The sequence below is a fragment of the Danio aesculapii genome, chromosome 21 (assembly GCF_903798145.1).
Source record: "Danio aesculapii chromosome 21, fDanAes4.1, whole genome shotgun sequence".
NCBI lineage: Eukaryota > Metazoa > Chordata > Actinopteri > Cypriniformes > Danionidae > Danio > Danio aesculapii.
The window spans coordinates 27,232,998-27,246,789 of NC_079455.1; the positions used below are offsets into that span (position 1 = coordinate 27,232,998).

Here is a 13,792-nt window from a genome sequence, read left to right on the forward strand (position 1 = left end):
CACTTTAAAGAAATAATGTACAGTATAGAAAATAAAGTCATGATGCGGTGGAAAAAGTTAATATTGTATATGACTCCCATGAGCTTGTGCGACTGCATCCATACATCTCTGCAATCACTCAAATAACATCAATAAAGTCATCTGGAATGGCAAAGAAAGCGTTCTTGCAAGACTCCCAGAGCTCATCAAGATTCTTTGGATTCATCTTCAATGCCTCCTTCTCATCTTACCCCAGACATGCTCAATAATGTTCATGTTTGGTGACTATACTGGCCAATCCTGGAGCACCTTGACATTCTTTGCTTTCAGGAACTTTGATGTGGAGGCTGAAGTATGAGAAGGAGCACTATCCTGCTGAAGAATTTGCCCTCTCCTGTGGTTTGTAATGTAATAGGCAGCACAAATGTCTTGATACCTCAGGCTGTTGATGTTGCCATCCACTCTGCAGATCTCTCACACGTCCCATACTGAATGTAACCCCAAACCATGATTTTTCCTTCACCAAACTTGACTGATTTCAGTGAGAATCTTGGGTCCATGAGGGTTCCAATAGGTCTTCTGTAGTATCTGTGATGATTGGGATGCAGTTCAACAGATGATTCGTCAGAAAAATCTACCTCCTGCCACTTTTCCCAATGATCAACTAGAAGTCAAGTTATTATTTGTTGCTCTTACAACTGGGATTGATGACAATACTTTTGTTAGGTGGTGTATGGGCATGTATACGCCTTTTAAAATCATAATGAAGACTTGATAGTGTCTAAGGTTAATATTTTTAACATCTTCATTCAAGTAAATATAGAAAGCAATGACAGGTTTAGTTTAAAAAGAGGGAATACACTGAAATAATTGTTACTGGCAGCTGCCTGATTAGTTTAGCATCATGTGGCAGACAAGCAAGCTTCCGAAATGTCCTTTTTTTAAGTGATAGTTCATCTAAAAAGGAAAAATGCAATCTTACATTGCCTATGGTGTCCTAAACCTGCATGACACAAAAGAAGCGTTAAACTAAATGACCCCTTTTACTTTAATTGCATGAGATATACAGTAATTCAAAACATTTTCATGGTTCACAGAAAAACTGTTCTAAAGGTTTTAAAGACATAAGGGTGAGTAAATGGTAGCTTGTATTGCAGTAATGTGTCTGTTTTGATTTCATGTTAGCTCTAAAGTCTTTAGTATGCTCTTTTAAGCAGCCACTTGTTCTAATGCACATTAAAGACTTTGTTCCTCTTTTATCTTCTTCCCTGCAGTAGACATCTAATTTAACCTCCGCTTGAGTGCATCCATAGATATCTTATCTCTCGGGTGGGTAAATGACTTCTCCCAATCAGAATTACCATATAGGCTCTTACGAACATAACTGAGACTTTATTCTGCACCAGATTTGTTCAGTTCAGCAGCTGCAGACGGCATTTGCTTTCTCCCTGTGAGAGCTTGATCTGTACATTACTGTGGTGTGGGTAATGATAATTACAGGTTCGTTTTCAGTAATGATAACACACTCTGACAGAAACCTTTCTCAGTAAGATTCAAACCCTTGTTTCTTCTTCTTTTTAACTCCCATTAGCTGAAGCAAACCCAATAATAATGTGTTTATTTGCTATTTACAGTTGTTTAAGTTTGTGACAGGGATCGATCACTTCCCCCTAAAAAAGCATGGAATAGAATAAGGATGAGGAGACAACCCTATTGTTTCCATTTGTCAGTTTGTATAGGTAATTGGCCCATTACAAGGCTCTTCCCAGTACCCAGCGGGCAGCATCACACAGAGTCAGCGTGACAGCACCGCCTCTCTCGCCCGCACTCTTTTGTTTATGTAATTCTGAGCCTGTCATCTCATTGAGCCAGTCTTCCGTGGGTGCTTTCACTAACATGCACTTTGGCACAACATTAGCGGGAGTGCGACCTCGTTCTGACATGCAAGATCATTTCTCTATACCTTACTGCAGCACTTTTTTCCTTTTTGCTTGATTTCCTTATCCACCTGTTTGCTTGTCTGTTATCCATGACCATCATTCTCCTTTGATGTCTTTTAATTAGCTAATTCTCAGACATTTTTAAAATACACTTTGCACTAACAAAGATGACACTTTACAGGAAATTCATTTATTTTATTTTCGTCTTAGTCCCTTCATTAATCAGGGGTCGCCACAGCGGAATGAACCGCCAACTTAACAAGCACTTGTTTAGGGCAGCGAATGCCCTTCCAGCCACAACCCAACACTGGGAAACATCCATACACACTCATTCACACATATACACTACAGCCAATTTAGCTTATTCAATTCACCTATAGCGCATGTCTTTGGCAAACACGAGGAGAACAAGCAAACTCCACACAGAAATGCCAGCTGACCTAGCCGGGACTTGAACCAGTGACTTTCGTGCTTTGAGGCAATTGTGCTATCAACTGCGCTACCGTGACGTCCCCCATGTGAACAGCTTAATTGCGTTTTCTTTTTAAAACAAAAAAAGAGGGTGGCTTTTAACTAGTTTTCTTTTTTCCTCACAATAAAATCTGACATTTACGAAGACCCGGAAGGGACGTGATGATGGGGGAAAAAATGGGTGGGAGAAAAAAAAAACTGAGTGATAGGAAAATAAATATTTAAAAGTTTTTGCGTTCCCTCGCAAAGATTCTTTCAAATTCTTTTAAAGTCCGTATTGGCCCAATACTCCCATAAGTGGTTCTGTTCTCTCATCAGTAGAGAAACTGAATAGAAAAACTTTTGCATGGATTATGATTGAGACATTTTTCTTTTTTCCTATGATTGCTGTACACTGTCAAATTTAAGTTTACAAAATAAAAGCGCCTCTTTTTTGGAGGAGTTGATTATAACACAGACAACATATACAATTATTTTAATCATTTTCAACAGTGTTTTATGAAAATTCAAAGGGTTTTCTTTAAAATGATACCAAACGTTTGCATTTACACCTCTGCATGTGGATTTGGTAAGCTTTTGAATTAAGGTTGACTTTATAATAAAGTGAAAAGTAAAGTGAATGCAGGCATTTTTATAATAATTTCAACATGCTTTCAAGTTTAAAAATATCTGAGAAATATGGGAAAATACTTAATGATAGGATGATCAAAACATCTTTGCAAGGGAATGCAAAAGCTTAAAAAAATTTTTTTCCTCTCACTCAGTTGTTGTTTTTTTTTCTTCCACCCATTTTTTGCCCCACCATCACGTCCTTTCTGGGTCTCCGTAGACATTTGGTGACATTAAGCATTAAACAACGCTGAGTATTTTTGGCAAATTATTCATTTCATTAAAGCAGGGCTGCGTCATTTTTCATCTGATTGGCATGTTTCTCTTTTTCATTATGGAATGCATGGACCTTCTCCCTTTCCTTTCAACAAAGAGAGAAATGGCCAGGGGATTTGGCTGTTGTGTGGCTGCTATCTTCCACACCTCCGTCCATTGCTCCAAAAGCCTAGCTGCCTTTAATTAATTTTGTTATCTCTCTTGTAAGTCCCTGTGACCTTTTGCGGCACTGCGTTCCACAAAATGAAATAATTGAGAAGCTTTTCAGAAGCTGTTGACACTATGAAGGGCATATTGAAGAGCAGAAACATCATCTAGTTCCAAACTGAATCATCAAGCTGCTTTCTGAAATCACAGCTTTTAGACAGTCTTAAACCCTCAAACAGTTTTTTTCTGGAGAGTTATTATCAAACTACTGGAATAAGCTAAGAGATACTGAGGAACATTATTAGTTGGTTTGCGTTGAGATTGAGCCGCTATTCACTCTGTGTTGTGCAGTGTTGGAGTGAAGGTGAGGGGTCTTCAATGCCTCATGTCAGAGACTATTACTTCTCTCACTGGCCTGTCACTTCCACTTTGCTCTCCGTTATCCTCATCGGCCTCGGTCTTTTCCTTTGGACAGATGGAACTGGAAGGAGAGCGTCTTTCCCAAATTGTATTTTCTGTGAAATAACATGCATGACAGCTTTGCCATAATGAGAAATTCGGGGGCAGCGGGCGATTGCAGCAGAAGAGAGATGAATTCAAAGAGCATGTGTTTACACAGCGATGGCAAAGGTTTTCACCCCAGGGAATATTCACACTTAAGCAACCAAGGGTGTTTTTTCTCTCTCTCTCTTTTCCTCTCAATCACATCCCACCCTCACAGTATGAAGTGCCAAAGGAGGAGGAAGCCAGGATGAACTTCTGGAGAAGAGCCTGAAAAGCCTTGACTGGATTGCCATTGCTGTTGTCAGAATGTTGCATGTCTATGCTTGGCTGGCATCGCAACCAGTGAGGCAAATTCCAACATTTATTTTATTTCAACACCTTTGCCGTACAACTATGATGCCTTCAGGGAGGCGGAAACTAAGTGTTTATCACTGCAAGCTGGATCAGTCAACAGAATTGGCTTCATAAAGGACATTCCTTCAGGCTGCTCTGCTGATGTGCAATGATTCTGGTTGTTAGCGTGTTCTACTCTGATCGCATTTAAACACATGTAATTAATGGGTCATTAAAGAGTGATCTCTACTGCACACTAATTTATGCCTGAGTACAAGCCTGAGTGAAGGAGCGTTTGCATCCTTCCTAATCAAATCTGCTCACTGAATCTGTACGCCACTCTTCACATTATTGCTAGTGCTTGTAAGAATTTCGTCTTTGTAATTTAATGTTGGCTAATTTAGTAACATTAGATGCTCCGCAAAGATGTACAAAGCATGGTCTGAGTGCTTGGGTGAAAGAACATCCATTAGAGCATCATGAATGGAGTTGCTTGTGAACAAAATACAACTGTCCACTTTGACATATAACCAAGCCGACATGGTGGAATAGATTTTACTCATGCGCAATTCATTATTAGGAGCAATATTTGCCTCAAGCAATGCTTAATTAAAGCGATTAACATTGAAAATCACATTACATAGATTTTATTTATTAAACACATGAGGTTGCAATAGCAAACTTTTTATTTAGATATGTATATACTGCCATTCAATATATATATATATATATATATATATATATATATATATATATATATATATATATTGCCATGAAAACCGAATTGTTATTGCAAGAACTGTTTCCTATTTTAACAATAAAATATACATTTAACATTTAAATAATTTCTGAGATGGTAAAGGTAATCTGTTAAGTGCGATGTCACACGAAGCAGCTTCCGGTCCAAGCGCCATATCAAACTGTATGGGGAGGCTCATCAAATGGTAATAATAAACATTTACAAAGCAATGTATTACTTTCGAAAATCATGATCACAATAAATATATATCCATGGCATGCCCAGGGTTTGACAAGCAAGACAGACAGACAGACACTCCCACTAGCCACTTTAGCTGGTTGAAAAAAAAATTCTAAGTTGTAGTTTTCTAAAAAGGTGGGTTCGACAATAAGGATGGCCCAATATGTGTCAAAATGTAATCTTTGAATTGAGAAGCAGCACGACTGACAAAGATAATTGTGTTTCTGCAAGCAAAAGAAAGCAGGTGAATAGTGAACGAGAGGATGATCACTCACGTGTGCAGGTGATGTGATGCGCGTGACTGTTTAAATCAGCCTTGAAAAGCGTGCATGCTCCCGTTTACTTGCGCGAAGCAACCGTGCCTAGAGGAAACGCAACTGGTGTGATCGGTTCTCTTTGAAAACGACTGGACAAAAAGTGATGATTGTGCACCCACAGTCATACTGAATCCAAGACCTCAAGATTTAAAAAAAAGAAATATATATATATTTATATCCTTTTGTAAGCAGCAGTGGTCTGCTTTAATTATTCTTTGAACTGTTTATTAGAATAACGTTAACTATGTGCGTGTGATCATCCTTTCATTGTCACTCACGTTGTGTTTTGACCTGCTTTCTTTTGCTTACAGTTATTTTTGTTAATATAGTTTAATTCTCTTTTTTTACAATAACATTGCTTTAATGAGATTAACTCCCCATTTATGTAAATTTAACTGGTGATCTGGGACCTTTAGCCAGGACAGATTACTGCTATACTTTATATTTACAATATATATTGTATGTATTGTAATATGTATTGTAATATGTATTGTATATACATTGTTTTGACACATTATTTAAAATTTGTGTCTAAGAAATTATTGCTTATTTATTTTTGGTGTGGTCAGAGATAAATTTGGTAAATGCTTAATTTTAAGCTCTAAAAAGTCATGTGAAATCATGGTTTCCGCTACATTTATTCTTCCATGGCAGGGCGCCACACCAAAATTCATCCCGCCACGGCTACATTACAGGTTCTCATTCAAAACATTCAGTCATTTTTTTTATTAAAATAGCGGGTTATAATCACACCAAAACGTATTGAAAGTTAAGTGAATTATAACACAGCAAAGGTTTCTGTAACCGTAGTGGTGCTGTGCGTTATTTGTTTAACCCTTTAAGGTGACTGACTGACAGGCTTGTGATGTGTGAGTCCAGCAAACACGAGTAGCTTTTAGTTAAGCTGTACAGTTTCCATAATTATACTTTATAGATAAAGATCTATGGCTCTGCATACAATGACTTTATCTTGCTGGAGTTTATAGCCATTTCACTTTACTTCAGGACGCATTAATGCTGCTCTGTAGGTCTATTGGAGACATTCATAAATATTCATAGCAAATCTAATAAATGTTGGAGACATACTTGTTACATAAACGCACTAAATCGCACTTCAGCAGCATTTATTTGAGAGCGCACAAGAAAATCTGCACTTGAGCAGCGAATATTTGAGGGCGCGCAAGAAGTTGTGTACACGAGCATGAGGAAATCGGTGCTTGAGCACAGAAATTTGTATGCTCGTGTTACATAAATGTGATCTCGACTTGTAATACTGCGCTCACGACATTTGTCATTGAAATAACGCCAGGTAGTTGGTAGATCTGTGTTAAAGGCCTACCGCCACAGCTGGAAAAAATCCTAGAGGAAACACTGGAAATAAAAAGTGGCCGATTCAAATGAGTAGTGGCTTGGACCTGGAAACAGTATTTCACAATTTTGCATATTAACAAGATATAGCAAATTTTACTTTGACTTGATAACTTTTACGTTTTGTATATGTTCATATATGCTTTAACAGCTGTTGCATTTCTGTCTGTACTTAACTTACTTGAAGATTCTTCTTCCATTGTTCTTGCTTTTCCACGTGTCTTACATAGAGTGCCGTCTCTCCCTCTCCGTCCATTTTATGAGGCACCTGAAACATTTAATCTGGAAATTGCCTTGTAAAGAAGACCTTCATGTTCAATTATGTCTGTGACATCTGTTATTACAGTTAATTCCCGACACCTGCTCCTGCATTTTCAATATGCTGTTGAATGTGCGTTTCGGCTCATAATTGAGCGAGGCCGCCATTAATCTCCATCAGTCCATTTCCATAAGGAACCAAGCCCGTCTCTCTTGTTCCAGATTAGCCTTTAATCAGGCCTGCTTAGCCCAAGGGCACGGAGACCCAGACATTGAGCAGAGGAGTAAGGCAGCCCCCTTTTAGCTTAAGACACTTTTATTTAGCTTTACGCTCTTTACAGTAGCAAATCTTAGTGGGTGGCTCAAGTGTCAATGCATGGAGCCCGTCCTAGATTGCAGACCATGAAGAAGGTTGTAACACTTCAGAGACCATACTTAATGAGCTGGATTTGAGTTGATCATCATCCTTGAATTCATTTGACCCCATTCAGATTTTGCCCTCATTAGTGGATAATCTCAGATAAAAATGTATCTTGCTTTGATCAGGCCATTTTTCTTTACAGATCTGAGCTTTCTTTTTTTGGGGGGTTCTGTGAGATAACTTGACACTTTCTTTCTTCTGATCAAGGATAACTAACCAATGAGTCTTTCTTATGAAGGGAAATTGGCTTAACTAAGACCACAATTAAGAGGCAGGCAAGCTGAAAGTATCCAAGGGTTTGAGCTTGCCAACTGTGCCAGTGTCCTACTTAAATCAGAGGCAGAAATCTGTGCCACACGTGGTGCCATCATCTAGGCGAGATAACTTTGAGCTGTTTCCAGCCTGTGCTGATCACTATCAGGAGTCCATTGTGAAATTTCATTAATGTTTCTTGATGTGCTCAGTGGCCCAAATTAACTTGTACACAATCCAGAACCCATCAAAATGCTTCACTCATATTCATTCGATGAAGAAAGCACAACAGATGTAGCTCTGTCATAAAATTATTGAACACTGTTATGATTATCATTTGGTTTTAAAGATTTGCATAAAAATGAAAAATGATCCCAAAGTTGGAAATTCTGTCATCATTTACTCATTCATTTTGTACCAAACCTATCTAACTGACATTATTTTTGCGTGAAACAGCTGTTGTTTTCCATATAATGAAACTTTTATTTATCTTGTTTTGGGAATTGCTGCTAAATTTGTTCTAAATTTCATTGCAGGCTTATGTTATAACCTTTTTATTTTATTTGTAGACTGCTGATTTACGGCCAGTACTGCAGCCATATGGAAAACGCTCAGAAGACACTGGATGAGCTGATTGCCACACGGGAAGATGTCAAGTGTAAAGTGGAGGTAGGAGATTACTTTAAGACTTCTTCATTGCTTTTTAGGCACTCTGTCTAATATTTGATTAATTTGAGGAGTAAAGTGTCTATGCTTGTAGCATGCTGTCAATTCTTATCCAATACTGTTTTAATAGCCTTTGCATAGCTTCATTAATGATAAGACTTTGGCCATATGTTGTCAGAAACAAAAAAAATTGAGCGCCCACTTAGCTACATTAAACTTCATAACATGCAACCTTGATTAAAATTTCATGCTATGCATTTTCTAATGATGGACAAACATTTTCTTGACATTCGCTGGTCATAAACCTTGTAACTAAATTTGAGCTTGATTTTGGTAAAATGTAACACATGCAAATGTGATGCCATATGTAAAACCACATTATATTACCACAGTATATACATTATAAACCACAGTGTGTGTATATATATATATATATATATATATATATATATATATATATATATATATATATATATATCCCAAATGATGTTTAATAGAGCAAGGAAATTTTCACAGTATGTCTGATAATATTTTTTCTTCTGGAGAAAGTCTTATTTGTTAAATATCGGCTAAAATAAAAGCAGTTTTATTTTTTTTAACCATTTTAAGGACAAAATTATTAGCCCCTTTGAGCTAATTAGTTTTTCGACTGTCTACAGAACAAACCATCTTTATACAATAACTTGCCTAATGATTAGAAATGTGGTGAAAAAAAAAAATCTTCTCTCCGTTAAACAGAAATTAGGGAAAAAATAAACAGGGGGACTAATAATTCAGGGGGGCTAATAATTCTGACTTCAGCTGTGTGTGTGTGTGTGTGTGTGTGTGTGTGTGTATATATATATATATATATATATATATATATATATATATATATATATATATAAAGACACTCTACAGTTTGAAAATATTGCTGATGTTGGGCAACATAATGTACTTTTGAGGCTTTTTTAATTCGAGAATGTAGTTGTTTGCATCTATGCAGTTATAATATCTGAAAGACAGCGTGTCAATGCACACCTCCCACCAGTGGCGATATACAACCACATTGCACTGCATTTTTTTTTATTATAAAAAAATAATCCCCATACCCCCCCCCCCTCTCCCCCCTGACAATTTCATGAAAAGTAGCGGGTTTGGACATACAAGGTTTCCATCAGTGACAATACGTGTGTGCCTATACTTTACGCATGTAAGCCTAGTTCACTCAAAAAATTCTGCAAACTAATAACATTTCTTAAATGTGATCTATTTGGCTGTATTTGAAGCCATACAATTGACCCTTCACAAAGCCTGCCCCCCTGCTCAATATTCGAAGAGCTTTCAGTATCAGCCATGGCACTCCCCTATCACTTTGTGTACTCCCCAGGGAATAGTGAATAATTTCTGGAAAAAATGATTTCAGACAGAATTAGACATCTGCAATATGCATACAATGGATATATTCAAGATGTGAGTGTAACTGAAAAAAAAATTTAGGCTATAGGTCACATGTAATAGGATTTTCAGATTGTTTGAATGTAGTTAAAACGTTACATATTGATTCCCTACCGTAATTCACAAGCACGTGTAAAAGATGGCATCTCAAACAAGACTAAATTATAATGCATCTATGAAATTATAAGAGACTGTAAAAATTAATTAATTGTCTATATGGGTCTCCAGGCAATGCAGTGTAAGTTCGTCTCACCTTTCATTTTCGAGTCCTCATGTAATTCACCATGGTTATGCCATGTCAAAAGTCACATCCCCATAAAATAAAATTATGCAAGCTTTGCCAGCTCAATAACAGAAAGGATTAGTTTGTCAGTCTCAAGGCTCATTCCGTTTTCATGTTAATTGCTAAGGTTTGAATGTGACAGGGGGCACAGAATGGCATATCTGCTTTATGATTGGCCAGATCACCTGTCAATCAAACTTCCACAAAGGGTCAATTGGATGTTAGGAAAATTACAAAAAATCATCCCCTTCTGTGAACCTTTAACTGCTGGGATTGAATCAAGCCAATGTGAACTAAAACTAATGTTGGTAACCAAAACGATCTCACTTAAAGCACAGTTCATAAAGTGAACATTGTTATTAATCTCTCATAAAGTTTCTTGTGCCTTGAAGACTTTCATATTGGCAAAATTAATGTTTTTTTTTTCTCTGTTAAAGATTGAAAGCTTTATTACTCATTTGTTATTGCATGAAAATCAGCAGTCAGGACATTTAGTTCTCCTTTTGAGTTTCAAGGAAATGATGTGCATTTAAAACCGGAGCATGATTAAATAATAGCAAAATGTAATTTTGGGGGTTAATGGTTTTTTTATGTTTTGGAAATTGATCAAATCTGATGGAAATATTATTCAGGTCATGCTTTCTCTTAATAAGCTTATATCAGCCGGTTGGGTGTGCCGAGCCAGGGACAGGGACAGTGCCTCAAAGAGACTGTTTTAACAGCTCTCTTTCCTAGAGACCGCTTGAGTGGTCAGATGCAGCGCAACACAGCATTCCCTCAGCAGACTGCTGTTGACAGTTTTGGGACATGAACTAATTTTGCTTTCTACTAATGCTGCTCAGGATGCAAAAGACTATGGGGCAGTTTTTCTCCCTGTCACTGTGAGGAAATGTGGCTTACTTTAATGACTTTAAAAAAATAAAGACTGGCAAAAGAAGCCAGTTTATTTCCATTTGGGATTAGAGGAGATTACAGATGAAATCTCAGCATCTGCAGTTGTGGACGTGCTTGTTGACAAATTCATGTAATTATTATCATCCTGTTATCTCACACATAAGAAGGCGTCCGTAATTGGGTACAGTCCATTCAGAGCATGACTACGAGACCTCTTGGAAAGAGACGAGAGGCTCTTGTTGTGGATTAGTCAGAGATCCTTCATCAGGAGGGACATGGAGTCGCTGATAGTCATAGAGATGAGGAACCTCTTACTGAAGTATATTCTGAATGTCAAGCGTGACATTTGTTTTGTCCGTCCACCTTGTTTACTTGTCAAGTGAGAACAGGGGAGATTTCAAATAAAGGGATTAACACAGAAAGTGAGGACAGAGGAATATATCATGCAAAAGAAACCGTTCATACACATACTGTATAAAGTAACCTGAAATATTCTGAAATATACAGAATCAAATATCAATTTCATTTCGATATTTGATTTTGTAGTTTTTTCCATCTCAGGGTTAAGAAATATAACATAATTAAGCGTTTAATACCAATTATAATGAGGTTGTATAATATTGATATTCATAATATTTGTTCAGATATGAACTGAATTCACATTATATAATATCAGTCATAAATTGGGCTCCAAAACCACTGTAGTTTGTGCTCTACCTGGGAAACATGAAACATTTCTGCAGTATGCATTCAAGTGATATATTCAGCATGTGAATGTGCCTTGATGTTAACATTATGAAGATTAAAGCCTCATTTAACTTATTTCTGATGACTTAGGGTTGGATTTCCCCATAGAATTATGATTTCCCCTGCCAGTCTGGATTGTAAATTCCACCCAAGCACCTTTTCACACATTTTCCCCCAAAAATAAATATATATATATAAATAACAAATCACAAAAGTTCACCAATGTTAATCTTCTAACTTCAGATTCTAACTTGGTTTGTTTTTTTCTGACAAAATGGCGAAAAGCAGTGGAGGCTGTAAGATGGCCTATAAATCAAAGTTCATGTCGAGGGTTAATTATGAAAATAAATTATAGATGATTTACTGTATATCTGTGGATCGCGGCTGCATCTGCAGGTGCTCCAAAACATCTGCAAGGTTGGGTGGGCCAGGTAACCGGAAAACTTTTTTTTTTGCCAAATATATTTTTTAACATTTTGTGCTGATATGCATACAAAAATAAGTAATACACTGTTCTATTTGTCCACAACTAAGAACCAATAACCATAAAAACAAAATAGTTATTAAATAAGACAGTAATTATACATAAAAAATTATTAAATAAATAAATAAATAACAAAAAAAAAAACAGCAAAAGTAATAAAAAATAATAAAAGATAATAAAAGCTTTATTCCTCTTCTGCTTCAAGATCAATAGTGTCCAGTGGTGTAGTCCTTGCTATACGCACGTATACTCAGTATGGCTACTTTTTTCCATGAGCTGTTTGGGTATTACGACTTCTGAGGACCATATTCTCGGTATGCTCACTTGTTTTGGTGATTAGACTTCCCTAATTTTTGTCTATTGAATATTTGAGTTTTTCAAAGATCACAACAAATCAGCCCCCCTAATACCTTTGGGATTACTTATACACTACTAAATAATTGCCTCAGTCTCCTTTAAATTTGATATAAAAACGACGGTTTAGTCAGCAAACCACTGTTTGTGTGTGTGTGTGTGTGTATATATATATATATATATATATATATATATCAAATTAATCAAAGATACATTGACTTTCGTCGTTTCTTTGCCTACTTTTAAAATTTGGATTGGGTGGGTAATAATAGTACACCACCTATTTTTTTAGGACTACACCACTGATAGTGTCAATATAATTCAACAAAGGTTTCCATGTTTTGTAACAAGATTTTAGACCCTCTCAACGAAAACCAATTTTTTTCCAACTTTAAATACACAAAAAATTTTATCCACCTGCCATATGAAGGTGGAGATGTTTGTTTCCACTTAAGGAGAATAAGCCTCCTAGCCAATAATGTGGAGAAAGCAACAACATTCTGTGTTGTTGAAAGCAAATTTGGCCCAAAAGGAATTCTGAATAGTGCTGTTAGAGTGTTTGGAGTGGCTGCTACTGTATGTTAAAGGTTTTTCAAAAGTATCAAATATTTAAGAGCAAAACACTGTCATTGTTGGACAAGACCAAAACATGTTCGAGTGATTTGCTTGACACCTATTTTGGCTTTTCTGGCACTGAAAACATATTTTGATTATTGTGGATCGATGAGATCAATCATAGATTTTGCAAACTTGAAAAATTTAAATCCTTTTTTACTTAAAATATAAGAGTGTTTTACATATATTTTGTATTATGCAGACTGAAACTGTGTTTTTAAGCAGAAATTGAGGTGAAAGATCTGAGAGAAAGTAAAAAAGGGACAATTAAAAACAAAAATGAAAGGCAAGAAGAGAACAGTGTGGGCGCATTTACTCGAAGCAATTAACAAGTCAATGCTTGGGCTAAACATAGGCTATAGTTTGTGTGTTGCAATGAGAGCAACAGTGACATTCCCATTAAAGTCTGAAGGAAGCCTGTGTTTATTTTAATAAGAAAATGTAGGCCAATCTGGGAA

At 36.6% G+C, this 13,792-nt stretch overlaps 1 protein-coding gene across 4 annotated transcripts in view; it reads left to right on the forward strand.

Moving 5' to 3' along the window:
- The window catches only part of vav2 (vav 2 guanine nucleotide exchange factor), a 241,779-nt gene that overhangs the window by 207,559 nt on the left and 20,428 nt on the right, over nucleotides 1–13,792 (forward strand). For all 4 annotated transcript variants that reach the window (XM_056445791.1, XM_056445793.1, XM_056445792.1 and 1 more), the window contains exon 9: nucleotides 8,424–8,523. In XM_056445791.1, coding sequence (XP_056301766.1) covers nucleotides 8,424–8,523 — 100 coding nt within the window. The remainder of the gene's footprint in view (nucleotides 1–8,423; nucleotides 8,524–13,792) is intronic.